The sequence below is a fragment of the Photinus pyralis genome, unplaced genomic scaffold, assembly GCF_008802855.1.
Source record: "Photinus pyralis isolate 1611_PpyrPB1 unplaced genomic scaffold, Ppyr1.3 Ppyr1.4_LG1, whole genome shotgun sequence".
Classification (NCBI taxonomy): domain Eukaryota; kingdom Metazoa; phylum Arthropoda; class Insecta; order Coleoptera; family Lampyridae; genus Photinus; species Photinus pyralis.
In genome coordinates, this window is record NW_022170249.1 from 49707439 (window position 1) to 49724686 (window position 17248).

Sequence of the window (17248 nt, forward strand, 5' to 3'; positions counted from 1 at the left end):
AATGTTTGTTTATTTATAGTTATGTGTTGTTTGTGCAATCTTCGTGTGAATTATGTTGCAAAACGGTTCAGTTTAATGTACCTGTTATTGAAATTGTTCTTCCAAGGGCTTTAAATAAACTCCTATGCATAAGAAGTTACAAATTGCAAATATAAATGTTTTCTGTTCATTGAGCATGATGTGTTGCCTACAAACCAGGCTACACAAATATCGAGTGCCCATTTTCAAATTAGGGATTTGCTTGAATCTCCCTAATCTGCCGTTTTTATTGAGGGTAAGGAGGGCCTCCACGAACGAATGGCCCAGGGCCCCGAAAAACTTAAAAACGGCACCGCATTTAAGGAATAATAAGTGCAACGTTGCTATTAATCGCATAAATTCAAATAGAATTTTAAAAGAAGGTGCGTACGTGGCGACATCTCAACTAGACTTCTAAAACTATAATTTATAGAAAGTGTATCGATTACCATAGAGATGGCGCACTAGTACTTATTGTATTTAATCTATCTATTCAAAAACCGGGCCTTTAAACTACTATTGCTCTACAGATCTTGCAAGACTCCGTACATTTTGAACTGCCATTTATTCAGACTTCTCAATCAAAAGTTATAGACTAGCAACCAATTTCGAAAGAAAATTCAAAGGGCTGTAACTTTTGAATTAGTAGCCCAATCTTGGAACTGTTTAAAATTATGGATTCTACAGGCCCCATTCTACCTATAAGAAAATTTTTTTTCGGGTCGATGTGAGACAATTTTTTTCGGACCAAAAGAAGGTTTTTTTTACCAAAAATCGACTACACCAAAATTTCTCGGCAAAACACTTTTTCTTATTAATTTTGGGGCGTAGAATCCAAAACAATTAGTACTTTTTCGATCAGCCTTCTCAATCAAAAGTTATAAACTAGAAACCAATTTCGACAGAAAATTCAAAGGGCTGTAACTTTTGGTGCAAATGTGAGTTTGAGACGAAGTTTGTGATAAGGACCATAATATTATTCAAGCCTGAAAAATTTTGTTGGAGGCAGGCATTGAGGCTTTCAGCTACTGTACATTTGTGTGTATCTTTACTTTGTCAACACACAAGATAGTTGGCGTGTTTTGCATTCTTGTGGCTGCAGGAGGATTTAGGAAATTAGTTGGTTTCCTTTGCAAAAGGTAATCTAATGGTTTTACGTTTAGGTAATCTCGTCAATATAGATACGCATGCCTTATTCCGCCCCTATCTACCCACTACATAAAAGACAGAGCGAATGATGGGTAGGTAATTCAATAAATGTACAACATTAAAAAAGACTTATTTTTATTAATTTTATAGCAGTTCATGCTATTTTGCGAGGTAATAGTACATCTACAAATACTAATGATAGGTAGTGGATACTTATTGGAATGAAATGGCTACAGATTGAGCTGAAGAAATAAATATAACATGTTCAATACTGGTACGATAGCATTAATACTGAGTCTATTATTGTGATTTACTTCGGAATGTCGATCAACTTCAATCCATCTGGTTTTCTAAATAGGCGCTCTGTCATGGGCAATTCCCCGATCAGGTATTCCTTTAGGGCTTCGCACGCTGCTTTGCTATGACCAGAACCACGAAACGCGCACGTGCCATCTCGGCCTGCATAGTCCAAAAGGACATCGTGGCCTCCCGGGTGCTAGGTACAATAAAGTGCAATTTCTAAATAACAAAAACGTCAAGCGAACTTACCTCTCTCAAAAAGTCAGTAACATCATACACTCGATCATAAATGACAATCCAACAGTCCGAAATGTTATCGTGCCAGGACACCTCCTCCAAGGTAATGATGCGTTCACCGGGAAGCGACGTCGATAATTTCACCCGGGAAGTGAACCGTATCGGTTCGATTTGCGAATTTGTTAAAGTCTGCAACTGGGCCATTTTTTCCACCGGGTATGTGCAGGCCGAGCGAAGCGAGTGAATTATATAGGTACACTGATGAAACTGTTCTTGTAATTGCCTTGTCAAATTGGATTAGTGGGGTTTTAAACTTATCAAATTTCGTTGAGTAATGTTAATTATTTTCTGTATCTTAGATATTGAATTGGCTTGGTAACAGTATCTAGCCGTTTTATTTATTTAATTTTTTATATTTGTTTATGCGGGAATTTTTTTTATCATTCGGTTAGAAAGTATTTTTGGCAACAAATAAGCGTTTATTTTTTGTTGCAAAATTTGTTGGTATCCAATAACATATAATCTACAATCATAGGTACCAAAATATCAGTATTGCGTAGGGTTCACGAAGGAATTGATATAATTGCATTAGGTAACCACAAGACAAATATGTGTTACACATTGTAACAGTTTGTACATACAATTTAGTTCCACACAAAAAATAGGTTTTAGGTTGTTTGCCACTTCTCTGCAACTAAACGCGAAGGGCGAGGGCTGCTGTGAAGTTTTGCCCAACCCCAAAATTCTATGATTCGAGAGGCAAAACCAAAGTTTGCAAACAATTCGCGTTAGGTAACAATCTGTGTACTTATTTTGTAAATGGGAGGCCGTGGTCCAGAATTTGGTTTTTCCCCCAGCAACGATTACCAAAATTAGGTACCTACTCTATTGTCCATAAGTTTGCATCAAACTACGCGCAATATTAATTGGCATTCGCAAAATTAATTATGTACACGAGTCGTAAACAACAAAAAGACGTCAAATGTTTTTTAATTTCAAATGTACTTGGTTGAGTATTCGACCGTGCAAAATTTTATCATTAGATATTAGTTACAGTATCTGCATGAAACGTGATAAGTACTAACAGAAATCACACTGTGACGTCGGTATCGCGTATCATTACTGCAATGAATTGATATTTTTGCAACTGATTTCCTCATTCATGACTTATTTTATGAACCTGAAGACAGTTGTTCGCATTTTGCAATCGATTAATCGACACATCGATTTTTAAATTACAATGTACAATGTCAAGTTCGTTGATACCAATAATCGATGACATCTAGCCTGATGACACCAATCTGACTTCAATGACCTATAGACGAAATGATACTGTTTCTATCAAAGTAGGTAGGTACACATTTCTCTCGACATTTCTTGAAGTAAGTATACCTAGTGAAAAGGAATTTGCTACATTATGATTATGAATGATTTTACAAATGATTGAAAAGGTTCGTTCAAAATTCTAATTTGTCACTATGGGCAAGTGTCGCAATCCCTCAAGGTTCCTTCTGATTATACATGTTCTGTTTTTAAAGCCAAATAAATGAGGAAATTTATCGCTTTGTTCCACACATTGTCATACTTTTATCAAAATTAATTAAATACCACTTCTTAATTTTCTACGCCCTCATAGAATGGCACGATTTCACCTGCATACGCGAGGACCAAGTACCCAACTTTTTTATTTTTTGTTAATTTAATTGTAATGTCTACAATTTATTTTCTAAATTAAAAAGGTGAAGGTCCACATCCATTACTTACGACCAGCACCCAGGCCGCATGGAAAATGCCACCGCCATCAGATCGAAGAGCACCAGACCCACCACCAAGACCCTCCATCAAGCTCACGCAACCAAGCCACATTAGAACATTCCGCCACTACAACATTCAGCATCCGGCCAACCCATGGCGAAGTCAAGCATGTACGCTCAGCCACCAGTCCCCAAATATTTCGAAGCGTGGCGGGGGGCGGGGGCTGATATCCTTAATCAAAAGACGGAGCGTACTACATTAAGGATTAGCGATAGTTGACCTATATAAGCGTCCACCAATATCACTAGCATCATCCAACAAGCGAGGGCTTCCGGAGCAACCCTAAGAGTAGACAGATTGGGGCCTAGAGCAACTCATCACTTTGAGTACCGCCAGCCCTTAATAGTTTGTCATCTGATCCTGTATAAATTTTATTCTGTATATTATATGTTATTCTTTAATGACGAGTGACGCTGTATATATTGTGTATAATATACGTTCGTTTAAACCGCCACGTTGTTTTACTTGAGATCAATTCCCATTGCCGGTATCCACATTTGAAGTTCCGATTACACGCAATTCGCGTTTGAAGTTTTGAGTCACTCAGAAAAATCTTGTCGGGAACTACCACATCCTCTGTATCGGTAACGACTTCTGTCGTCACGTTCCACCGTAAATTTCGTTTGAAGTTTTGTCCGGTCCCTTTGATAGACCGCCTCGCCGCCTCACACCTTTCCTTTGATGGACCCCTCTTCCGACATTCCGTTGAGGCGCAAATGTTCTTTGAAGTTTTGACAGGTCCCCTTGATTGACCGCCTCGCCGCCTCACACCTTTCCTTTGATGGACCCCTCTTCCGACATTCCGTTGAGGCGCATATGTTCTTTGAAGTTTTGACCGTTCCCTTTGATAGACCGCCTCGCCGCCTCACACCTTTCCTTTGATGGACCCCTCTTCCGACCTTCCGTTGAGGCGCAAATGTTCCTTGAAGTTTTGACCGTTCCCTTTGATAGACCGCCTCGCCGCTTCACACCTTTCCTTTGATGGACCCCTCTTCCGACCTTCCGTTGAGGCGCAAATGTTCCTTAAAGTTTTGACCGTTCCCTTTGATAGACCGCCTCGCCGCTTCACACCTTTCCTTTGATGGGCCCCTCTTCCGACCTTCCGTTGAGGCGCAAATGTTCCTTGAAGTTTTGACCGTTCCCTTTGATAGACCGCCTCGCCGCCTCACACCTTTCCTTTGATGAACCCCTCTTCCGACTTTCCGTTGAGGCGCAAATGTTCCTTGAAGTTTTGACCTTTCCCTTTGATAGACCGCCTCGCCGCCTCACACCTTTCCTTTGATGGACCCCTCTTCCGACCTTCCGTTGAGGCGCAAATGTTCCTTGAAGTTTTGACCGTTTCCTTTGATAGACCGCCTCGCCGCCTCACACCTTTCCTTTGATGGACCCCTCTTCCGACTTTCCGTTGAGGCGCTAATGTTCCTTGAAGTTTTGACCGTTTCCTTTGATAGACCGCCTCGCCGCCTCACACCTTTCCTTTGATGGACCCCTCTTCCGACTTTCCGTTGAGGCGCTAATGTTCCTTGAAGTTTTGACCGTTTCCTTTGATAGACCGCCTCGCCGCCTCACACCTTTCCTTTGATGGACCCCTCTTCCGACTTTCCGTTGAGGCGCAAATGTTCCTTGAAGTTTTGACCGTTCCCTTTGATAGACCGCCTCGCCGCCTCACACCTTTCCTTTGATGGACCCCTCTTCCGACTTTCCGTTGAGGCGCAAATGTTCCTTGAAGTTTTGACGCTGTTCCTTGAAGTTTTGAATTTCCCTTTGATAGACCGCCTCGCCGCCTCACACCTTTCCTTTGATGGACCCCTCTTCCGACCTTCCGTTGAGGCGCAAATGTTCCTTGAAGTTTTGACCGTTTCCTTTGATAGACCGCCTCGCCGCCTCACACGAACCTATTACATATTATTAGTATTAGTTTAGTTGTTTAGTGTAATGTGTTGACCTATACAGGGTGATTCAAATTCAAAGGCCACCATGGGAATCTCGGGAACTGTAAGAGATAGGTAGTTTACATTTGACAAAGTTACCCTTGATGGTAACATCATCTAGTTTTAATAAGAAATAACGTTAATTCGTAAAAACGCAAGAAACTACTTACGTACGTTACTTAAGACAAAGGCAAAAAAGATGTTTTACAAGCATTAAAAACATTGATGTGTACATTTTTGAAATCAGAAAAAAATTCTCTATCAAATCACACAAAAAGTAAAAATTACTTCCATAAGAAACAAAGTTGATGATAGTTAACCGGAGACGAAACGTCAAACTTCAAATTTAAAAGTAGCATCTTGTAGAGGGAAAAAAGTGGCCATAATAATGTGTCATTTATTATTAAATATCTTTGTAAATAACTATTAACTTCAATAAAAAACAAAAACGATTTTCAAAATCTCGTTTTTTCCGGATATCTCCGAAAGTAGTCAGAATTTCAGTTTCAAAACTGTTTTTGTTAAGCATCAAAATACACAACTTTGCCAAATTTACCACCTACCTATCTCTTACATTTCCCGAGATTCCCATGGTGGCCCTCGAATTCGAATCAGCCTGTCAATTACCAATTTACAAAAGACCATCCCTCGAATGTAAGACATTGGGTACAAATGTATATTTAGGTATAAACGGCTAAAAAATTAAAAAAAAATCGGTATACCGTATGTCCCCGGATTGACTTTACAAGAAGAAAAACTTTTACTATACTTTTTGCCAAAAATCCATTCTCCATAAAAGCTTTTGCTTGTTCTAATTCGAAATGTCCCTACCGTTTCAGAGAAAAATATAAAAAAAACGAAAATATGGTTGAACTATTCCAAGTCCTAAAAGTCAAATCGCGTCTTTACTGTAATAACATTTCGTTAGTTACAAAGTCTTAGTTACCTGTTATTTGAATAGGCACTAGGATCGTTATAACTTATAAGTATAACAAACACACTTCGTAATGACATTGAATTTCATTAAGTGAAGGAATCAAGAGTTTTACTGAGAGTCCTCCCAAACAAAAAGCCCCTGTCGCCACTTGTGAACCAATTTTACGACCTTAATTTTGAAAGTCCCCCATGCCAATAATTACGCGATTTTTACTTCATAAGTTACGTTACAAGCGGTTCATTATTCTCCTAAAGTTATGTGCGGTAGAGAGCTAATTATAATTTTGTTAACCTAGCAGTCTGTAAGGAGCCGTGAACGACCTTGCGTTTGTGTTTTGTATCTTCTTGTCGTGTGATTATGCAAATCAAATTGCATTTTTTTTAAAGCACCCTCTGTGTTGTTTGGGGCCCACTTAAAGAGAGTATAATGATTTAAATATTTGTATAGAAAACTGCTGTAGTTACGCTATTCATTATTAGGTACCAGCACATTCTAACGAAAAAATCTTACTTCTCTTTTCAGGCAATAGCGACCGAACTCATGACGAACAACAAATGCAACAATTGCTAGGTCCACAAGGCTCTCCTCTCCTGTTAACCGTGGTTTCACAAAATTACCACATCCACCTTACAGGTCAGATCTAGAAGTCGATAAAGTTGGCACCCCCACTTTGCCCAAATCAAATGAAAGTATGCTATAATTTATCAGATTTTTGGGTTAGAGAGTTAATGGCAAACTCGCATCGAAAGATCGTTATTACAATTTAATACCAAATACGCATTTTATAGCTGATTACCGATACAGAGACAATTTTACATTTTCACAATGCATCATTTATTAACTATTCCGTGGAGAGAGTACCGCATGCAGTTTGATTCTCGGCTGCATATGTTGTTCTGTCTAGCGTTGGGCAAAAAAATCGATTAATCGATTATAATCAAACGATAATCGATAATCGGGTTTGATTATTCTATTAAATTAATCGATTAATCGATTATTTGATTAATCGGATTATTTATTTGATTAATCGATTATTTGATTAATCGGTTATTTCGATTAATCGATTGTTTGATTAATCAATTATTAAGTAAATTTTAATTGATTATTATTAGCTGGATCATCAGTTTACGCAAAAAGGAGCACTCACAGCTCACAAGTATTATTTTATTTTATAGCGGATGTTAAAACGTCACTTTAAGCAGCTAAAATGAATTAAGATTGTATCATCAAAACTAAAGCACACCTCATCGGAGAGTAAGCTGCCTAATCATTTATTTTTATTTATTTATTTTTATTTTTGACCTTCATTTTCAAATGGGCAGGGTTTCAGCCAAGGCTGTTCTACCAACCAACCCACTATGCATTTGCAAATATCCATGCCCGAACCCGGATTCGAACCAGGGACACTTTGTTGATTATTGATTAATCGATCTGCCTAGTAATGAACGATTTGATGAAAAGAGTAATGGAATTATTTTTTATTATTAAATAATTAACGTATTAATGCATAGAAACAGATATTTATCACTCCTTGTATGTGACAATCGACTTTTGATTAAACGATTAGGTGATTAATCGATTATTTGATTAATCGATGATTTGATTAATCGATTATTTGATTAAACGATTATTTGATTAATCGATTATTTGATTAATCGATTAATCAGTGTAATCGATTATTTTTCATAATCGATCATCGATTATTCAAACCCGTAATCGCCCAGCCCTAGTTCTGTCATCTCGGGCGGGATGCATCTCTTGTGTCTTAAAAAGGAAGAGGAAGCGAGATATAAAAGAAAGGCGTGATGGTGCAGAGAGTGTACAGAAGAGAGAAACAGACACAGAAAGCAATCATGAAGAGAGAAACAAAGGGAGAGATAGAAGAGAAAAGGAGAAAAGTGCAAAAGAATATGTAGGGAAAAAAAGATCAAAAAACAGGAAGAATTGAAGAAGAAATCGGGGAAATAAAAACAGAGGACTTTTGGAAGCTGACAAACAGAGGAAAAGGGAAAAACACATTTAATGGGAGAGATATACAAATATAGCAACACTTTATGAAGGTATTACAAGGGAAGGATGGGAGAGAGTGTGGGATGGGGAAGAGGGAGGGGAAGAGGTGGAGGAGACGAGAGAAAAGATGGAGCAACAATCAAAAAGACTGAAAAAAGGAAAAGGGCAGGGACCAGGGAGGGACAAAATAAGAAATGAAGTATGGATTTTTGCTACAAATAGTATTGAGAAGAAAAGAAGGGGTAATATTGCAGATTTACAAAAGAGGCGACAAGGACTGTATGGAAAATTATAGGGGAATCAATGGTGTTAAATTGAAGATTAGAAAGAGAAATGGCAGAGAAAAGCATGCTGGAGGAAACGTAAATGGGATTTAGAAAAAGGATGAGAACGATCGACTGTGTATATGTATTACCGAGTAGTGGAAAAGAAACTAGAAAAAAAAGGCCGAAAGGTGATAGCATTTCCCATGGATCTAAGGGCAGCGAAATGATGGAGGATGGAAAAATATCCAACAATTTAAAGAACAGAATCAAGCAGTTATATGGAGGGACAAGAAGTAGGTTAAGCATAAGAGGGAAGGAGTCTGAAGTGTTTTGGACAATAAAAAGATTCAGTGATACCCACTTAGACCAACCTTATTAGGGAAAATATTAAGACCGAGTCAAAGTGGAGGATGGGAAGAAGGAAGACATGGTCCTTGGCTGACTCGAATGACAGTATTATTGGTAACAGATGAAGAAAATGATGAGAAGAATATTTATGTATTTATCTTATCTTATTTATCTAAAACCCGTGAGGTGAAATCCCTATTAGCTAAACAAAAAACACCCCCATACTCTCCAAATTATCGAATAACCATTTACCTAAATCACCGTCGGTCGCAATAAAGGCACCTTTAGAATTCCACATAAGTACAACGTAATAATATAATAATCTGGCAAATTCACAAATATGATGAGGAAATTAGTGAGCCAGCTTTATTATAAATGATGTCTCACTGGAAAATATATATATATATATTATCAATAATCCCTTTTTACCATATACAGTGTAGGGATATTAATTCAACTTAACCTATTTTTAATTCATTGCAATAAATAAAAACTTAACATGCATATTCACTGCCATATGTTCATTTGTACACAAATTTAGTCCACTCCTTCCTGTTCTGTGCCAAGGTTCTTCCTTCGTCCCATGTTACCCCCTTCTCTTGTAGGATTTCGCTCACCACCCCGTTCCATGTCTTTTCCGGTCTGCCCCTTTTCTTCTCTTTCTGCACTCTTGTCTCCCAGATTTTTTTCACCGGGATATCTCCGCCGAGTCTCTGCAAGTGCCCCCACCAACTGAGTTGCCTTTGTTTTATATACTGTATTACTGACTCTACCTTCAACTGTTTTTGTATTGTCTCGTTTGGGATTCGATGCAGTCTAGTTACCCCCATAATTGTTCTCAAAATTTTCATTTCTGTCGCTTGCAGCTTACTTCTTTGGCTTTTGTTTAGAACCCAAGCTTCACTTCCATATGTGAGTATTGGTCTACATATGCTTTTGTAAACTTTTGTTTTCGTTTCTCTTGAAATTTCTCTCCTGTTGAAGAATACGTGTTTTAAGGCGTAGTACATTTTCACTGTGTTTTCGGTCCTTTTGTTAACTTCCATGTTCTGCTTGCCGCCCTCTTTTATTGTCACCCCTAGATACTCGAAGTTTTGGACTTGCTCTATGATATCGCTTCCTATCTTCACGTTTAGTACTTCTTGTATGCACCGATCATTTGCCACCATCACTTTAGTTTTTCTGCTATTTATTTTCATTCCCACCGCTTGGAGTTCGTCTCTCCATACTATGAGGCTCTCTTGTAGTTCTTGTTTGCTTCCACTTATAATAACTACGTCATCCGCAAATGCGCATTCCGATATTCCGACTTGTTGCAAGTATCTGTACCCGATGACCATTTTTCTCGTTCTAGTTGTACTCCTCTTAATGACATCGTCCAGAAAAATTGTGAATAGTACCGGGCTCAATACACCTCCTTGTCTTAGTCCTTGTCTTGTCGTAAATTCTTCCGACTTCCTGCCATGGCTGACTACGTAGTTAGTGTTACGTTTGTACAAACTTTGTATTGCCGATATTAGTTTTGCTTCTACCCTTCTTTCGTATAAGCTTTCCCATACTTTGTGCCTTGGTACGTTATCGAACGCTTTCTCTAGATCTATAAAGGCAAAATATGCCTGTTTCCCTCTTAGTATTGTTTTCCTTATTATTTCTTGTATTGTAAATGTATGGTCTTGTGTGCTGCGCCCAGGTCTAAATCCACTTTGCGATTGTTCCAGTGAATCTTCTATTTGTTGTCGTAATCTTCTATCGAGTATGCGTTCATACAATTTTAGAATTACGCTTAAGACTGGAAAATAAATAATTAAAAAAATTATAAGTTGTGAGTTTTTAGCATAACATTATCCTAAACGGTAGTTTTATTGCGGATTCAAATTGAAATTGTCAGGATTCAAGAATATACTTCGCATATAAAAAACAATATTCTTGATATAGGAAAGCTTTTAAAAGAGAAATAGGAACAATTAAGGTGATGTGTATCCGCGCCTATTGTATATGAACGATGCTAGTTTCGCATGATAAATCTCGTATAGTGGGATTCACGAAATATATCCATAAGGCAAAATTCTTCCATCACCATTGTTAATAACATAACAAAAAACTTTCGCTTACATTACAATTTCGTAACTTTCCCTCGCACCGTTAACACAATTACAATATGGAAATTACCAAACCGTTTAACTCTGTGGATTTTATGGATTAGTGTAAACTTTACAACAATATCAGTTTTCTAATTGTTGTAGTAAACCGAGAAATCCAGGCTTTGTATTATGTTGCAATCCCACGAAAATAAAAGGTACACGATATCTTTCCTGCTGGGGAATTGAAATCATCGCACGCAAAGCGGAAAATTTCAAAGTATTCTGAATAAAATACTGCAGTAAGAAAACGAAAGCATGAAAATAGGAAAACGCTGTAGTCGTTTCATCAAGTACTACTGATGTTTATCCGAATGCTGGAAAAGATTGGTGTGGTTTTGGAAGCTACGCATTAATTTTAATTTCTCGATCGGGGTGGCTATAATTATCTGGCCCACAATTCTCCCACTAAATTCTTTTTTATTCTTGGCTTTAAGTACTTTCCTACACTAGATAAAATATACGAATGGAGGTAGAAAATCTCACCTCACGACACTGTTCGATTTCACACCACATGCAAAATGCGTAAGTAACGGTCCTTTTTCATTTAACTCTATATCATCAGTTAGTATTCGTACACTTATATCTATCTTGTAATTCGTATTCACTTTATCGATTTTTATTATGTACTGAAGGAATGCTGCAATTGTCATACTACATTACTAAAAGACAGACTAACATCAAGTAGGAGTATTAAAGGGATGAGAATTAGGAATCATCAGACCTGAGTGGTGAATTCCAACCGGTCGAATGTCCTAGTAAAATAGGGGTGGGCGTTTGACGCATAAAACCAAAGTTACGACAAAGAGTAATTATTAAGTATTCTTTGGTTACGTTAAACACAAAGAGATTCGTTTGTGGTATCGAAAGACAATGTTATACACATGCTTCTTTAGTTTTTACTCCGAAAGGAAAGGTATTGGTAAAAAAAAATTTTGTAGAATATGATGGCTTCCATTTGCTTAACTGATTCCCGATGTGGATTTAGGTCCCGGATCTTAATAGTGGATTAAACTTGTAATTGTTTCATAATTACCCAAATACTTGCGCAAATTCTGTCCGCTCATTCATTTGAGTGTTGGTATTTCAGCACGCAGACCTCCGGAAGTTTTAATGAATAGATTTCACCGCGCAGGGTAGATGAAACGAATGAATTTTGAATGTAAATACCAACTCTCTCATTATCTTATATTTATGGATTATTTAGTTGCAATGAGTGTGTAGTGTACCACACGACCTTTCAAATTTTTAGTCCAAACAGAGAGGATGGCAATAAAATTATTCCCTGAGGAATTGATGGAATATTATGTTTATAATGGAAAGACAACTCCGTACTGAGTCTCGAAATATATTGGTTCGAAAATAATGCAAGACAAAGAAGTCGAATGACAAGAAACTAAATTGTCCTTTATTTCTCTATAAAAGCGATAGATTTCGGATTTCAGAGTCCCTTATCTATAACGCCTCGTTTGGGCCAAAATTAATCTTTCCACAAAATATATATATATTATTCCATATATATAAAATTATATATAATATAGTTGTAGTTTGGGGAAATGACGCCATATAATGAGGGTTGTTACAATTGAAATTGAAATTCTTTGTTGTAGGGAAATATCAATATGGTTGAAGCTTTAGTTATGAATATGTATAAAAGTACCTTAACATTCACCACACAACACACCTTCAATTCATACTGACTAACTGACTGAAGGAAGCGGAAGGTCAAAAATTGATTACACAATAGTAAATGACGGAAGGGAGATACAGTCATGGACAAGAGACACGGTGGAGCTGTATAGAGGGAGACTAGAGGAACAAGGAGAAGAAATGAGAAAGAATACAGAAGAGGAATGGAATAATATAAAGGGGAGTATTAAAAGAAACAATCACGTGAAGACAAATAACTAAAGGGGAAAAAAGAGGAGTTGTGGGACGAAGAGTGTACAGAAAGGGAGATAGATATATAGAAATGATGGAGAAAGAAAGAAGATTGGAAATAGAGGAAAGAGGAGAGAATACAGAAAACAGTACAAATGTAAATAAAAAGATGGAGTAACAGAAAGAATACTAAGAGCAAATCAGGGAAATAAAAACAGAAAACGATTTTTGGAAGGTGATACAGAGAGGAAAAAAGGTAACTAGAATAAGTGGGGGGGAAATACCGTTAGAGGAATGGAAACAATATTTTGTCAAGTTACTGCAAAGAAAGCAGGAGAAAAAGATGACTATGGAAGAGGTATTAAGAGAGGAAGTTGAAGCAGATGAGATAACAAGAGATGAGATCGATCAACAATTAAAAAGACTGAAGAAAGGGAAAGTGTTGCAGGGAGAGACGATATAGGTAATTGGAATTGAAATGGATTTTCGCTACAAATAGTATTCCTGAAGAATGGAAGGAAGGGGTAATTGTGACGATCGTTAAAAGAGGGAACAAAGATTGTGTGAGAAACTATAAGGGCATTCATAAATGACTACGGCGTATAGAATCTATGCAATGATACTGAACGAAAAACCAAAAAGAGTAATAGAAGAAAGGATGTTGGAGGAAACACACATGCGACTGCATATATGCATAACACAGATTAGTGAAAAAGGAATTGGAACAAAGGGCGGAAAGGTGTTCGCGTTTTTAAACGACTTAAAGGCAGCGTTTGACAGAGTAGGAAGGGAAAAACTATGGAAGACGATGGAAGATTGGAAAATTGGCAAAGTGTTAAAGACAGCATCATGAAGCTATATGGAAAGCAGTTATGGCGTCTGGCATACGCGAACGACGTAGAACAGATGAAGGAAATGTTGGGGAGAATGAAAGGGAATGAAGCTAAATATGGAGAAATCGAAGATGATGTTTGGAAGAGGTAAGAAAAAAGTGGTAAAATGGAAATGTAGGGAGGAAGTAATAGAAGGGGTAAAAGCGAGGGCAAGGTAGGCCTGTCATGTCATAACGACCTATTCAATAGATAATAAGATATAGCAGATAAAAAATTATTTTTTCCCATTAATCCTATGTAAATTTTCCCCGTCATTTGAATCAACAGTTCTTTAATGCCCACCAAAATTTCGAAATCCATACTTCTCTGTTGTATTCCTAATAGTTGTGGGTTTTTTCGCTGATAGTGATAGCTTTGCTGTCGAAACGTTTCAACTTCGGTTATGTTAATGTTTCAGTATTCAGTAAAATAGTGTTAAGTAGCGATAAATAACGTTAATATTGATTTTGATTGGTATACCACGTTTGTGCACACATTTGTCTCAAATTTAGAACACTATTGAAAATCTGAATCATTACAAAGGCGATTCTTAACGGGCAAATTGAGTGTCGTGTCCAATGCAGTGAGATAGACTTACTTCTCCATATATCGGCGAACAGCAATTATGAACCAACTAATGAAGCTCACTTACCATAATCAAAGTTGGAGAATCCCGTCACTACATTGTTCATAAAAACACAATCAATTACATAAATAACTAACAGCACATGCAGCGTTAGTTTGGGCACCATAACTAAAAACCACACGACTGTCATTATGATAATTTATTCAAGCAGTAAAAGTCGATTTTAAATTAATCTCGGGTAATCCACGCACTCGACACTGCCCATTTTAAAGGGTGTTCTACTAATACACCAATTGCCGAAATGCCATCTATTATATTCGAAAATTAGGTCACTATAGATTCTATTGGGGCAGGTGTTGAAAACCCATTCGGACGGTGAGGCAATTTCAGTATTGTCCTGACGTCCGCGTGTGGAAACCAATTTTGCACCATTTGTGAAACGATCTAGTAGTCATTGTTCCATAATTTGTAAGCGAGGCGCCTGCAGAGTGGAGATTGTGGGTGTCCTCCGACACTAATAGAGTTGCACGTACCCAGCTAGGAGCGACCCGTCGACCGAATTATTTTTCATCTGCAAAAAAAAAGTTTGCGTTTAGTTCTAGCCATTTACGCCATTAACTGCAATATTTGCAAGATCGTCCGTTTCAAACATTAAATTCTCATTTGAGATAAAACGCGAGAGTTCAACATAAAAACCGTCTGTTTCTTTATGGCAGAAAGAAAAAGCATGCGGTAACAGTTCGTTAATTAGCTATCCTTTAAAGAGAGCTGTGATGTAGTGTCTGAAATAGATCGTCAGTGGAAAAAGTTCTCATTTACGTTTCCGTTTTCCGAAGAGTGTGAATAAGAATAAAAACAGCAAAAGCATTTGACGTATTTACCAAAACAATAATCATAAAAAATGCAAGGGTGCGGTATGAATCCCATTAGGATATACCTTCTGAATCTGGTCCCTCACAAATGGACGTATAAATCATCGCGTGGTGAAAATACGCGTGCGCACAGTATTTTTCTCATATTTTTGAATATAATAAATATGTTTTTACATAAGCGCACATATTTTTCGGGAAATGGAGAAGACAACGCACGGTTAAGTGACCCATTAAACTAATTTTTTTGCAAAAAAAAATCTTTAACACAAAGAAGTTCAAAGTTAAAATTCGGAAAGATTTTTGCATATTTAAAGTAACCACTCAAAACTTCCGAGTCTTTGTGATAGGGATATGAATCATTCCTTATTTGGAGAAATACGAGATATTTTACTGAAAAGCGTTGGGTTGCTGAACCGCATCTGAATAGTTTTTTATCTTGGAGTTTGGCAATAAACAAATTGTGGACATCGTACGACACCTAAAAACTTATTATTGCGATCTTAAAATAGTTATTCTAGTAAAAGGTGACCACTTAAAGACGGTACGATTTTTAATCCAAATCTGCTAATGTGTCCTAATACCTCCAAATAACCAAGATTTTTCAATTATTTTCACTTCAATGTAAAATTACCATGTTTGTTGTAAAGTATCTGACAGCCAATTTTGAAGTTTGTAGTGAAGTGTAGTTTAAGCTTATTCCCTACAAAAGATATTGAAAAAAATGGAAACGTTTTCTTTAACAGAGGTAGGTAACTAGTTATCTATTATAACTTGTTCATTTTTATATATAGGAATTTAATACGCTGCCATATGGTATAATAATATACATGGTGCTCCGTAAACTCCGTCACATTTTTGCAGACGAGCCATGGAACATTGTTATGGAGCAAATGACTTTGTGTTGCCTCACGTCGTATTCCGGCTGTTTATGTTTCCGTGTTCAAATCACTTGTTCCCCTGTGACCGTTTCACCAGGTCATGAGATACTACTCATTTTCCCAGTTTCGGGTTCTTCCCGTGTAATGAAAACGATTGGAAATTGTTGGTTGAATAACATTTAACCTCGTTGTGAGCTGCTCCTCCGTTTGAGTTGAATCTACATCAAGCAATACTTACAATTCGGCGTTTTCTAACTTACTTGGTAATCCCTCACGTTGTTTATTTGCAACATGGAAATTTCCTTCTTTGAACCGCCAAAACCAATCGCAACCCCATTTATGAGAGCGTCTACAAGAATTTGGTGAGCTTTATATACAGTGAATTTTTTTTAAATGCGAACATAGGAATGCAATGTAATTTCCCTATGTTCGATTTAAAAAAAAAACACATCAATCTATTGAGTAGTTCAAATGAGTAGTAGATACAATTGACAGCTGTCACATTTTTTAAAATACCCCCGTCCAATTTAATTACGAAAACGGTTACGTTATTGCTTAGAATGTCAAGGAGGACACTTCGAACATTTATTGTAATTGTTTTCGGTATTTATTTTCTTATTTTCTTCATTTATGTATTGAATAGATCAAATTAGTAGAATACCAGGTGCACATGACCTACAAATAATTGAAGGTTGGTTCACAATGAGTTGTGGTGTCAGTTCGTGGCCTGTGAGGTCAAGTTATCGTAAGTTTAAGAAAAATGTATCCTAAAGTTGCTATGGCCTCACATGGCTTCTTTAAAAAAATTTTACCGAGTGCTTTTCATCATAAAGACTATAGAGTTGCTATTCATAGTCACACAAGTTGCGCGATTTGGGAATGTGAACCGCGCACATCTCATAGATTGATGTGTTTTTTTTAAATCGAACATAGGGAAATTACATTGCATGCAAACTCCTATGTTCGCATTTAAAAAAAACTCACTGTATACTTTTCTTCAGTATGAAGTA

The 17248-nt window shown here is 37.2% G+C and overlaps 1 protein-coding gene and 1 long non-coding RNA gene across 2 annotated transcripts; one reads left to right on the forward strand and one right to left on the reverse strand.

Annotated features, from left to right (window-relative positions):
* Window positions 1-1285: 1285 nt before the first annotated feature.
* Window positions 1286-2031, reverse strand: LOC116160156 (cytochrome b5-like). The gene is made up of 2 exons (XM_031473294.1): window positions 1717-2031; window positions 1286-1663 (listed from the first exon to the last, which is right to left on the reverse strand). The coding sequence occupies exons 1-2, from the start codon at window positions 1906-1908 to the stop codon at window positions 1478-1480; spliced, it is 378 nt and encodes a 125-aa protein (XP_031329154.1). The 5' UTR covers window positions 1909-2031; the 3' UTR covers window positions 1286-1477.
* Window positions 2032-2741: 710 nt separating this feature from the next.
* LOC116160157 lies at window positions 2742-3971 on the forward strand. Its single transcript, XR_004143150.1, has 2 exons — window positions 2742-3054; window positions 3444-3971. It is a non-coding gene; the product is annotated as an uncharacterized LOC116160157 (long non-coding RNA).
* The last annotated feature ends 13277 nt before the right edge of the window (window positions 3972-17248 follow it).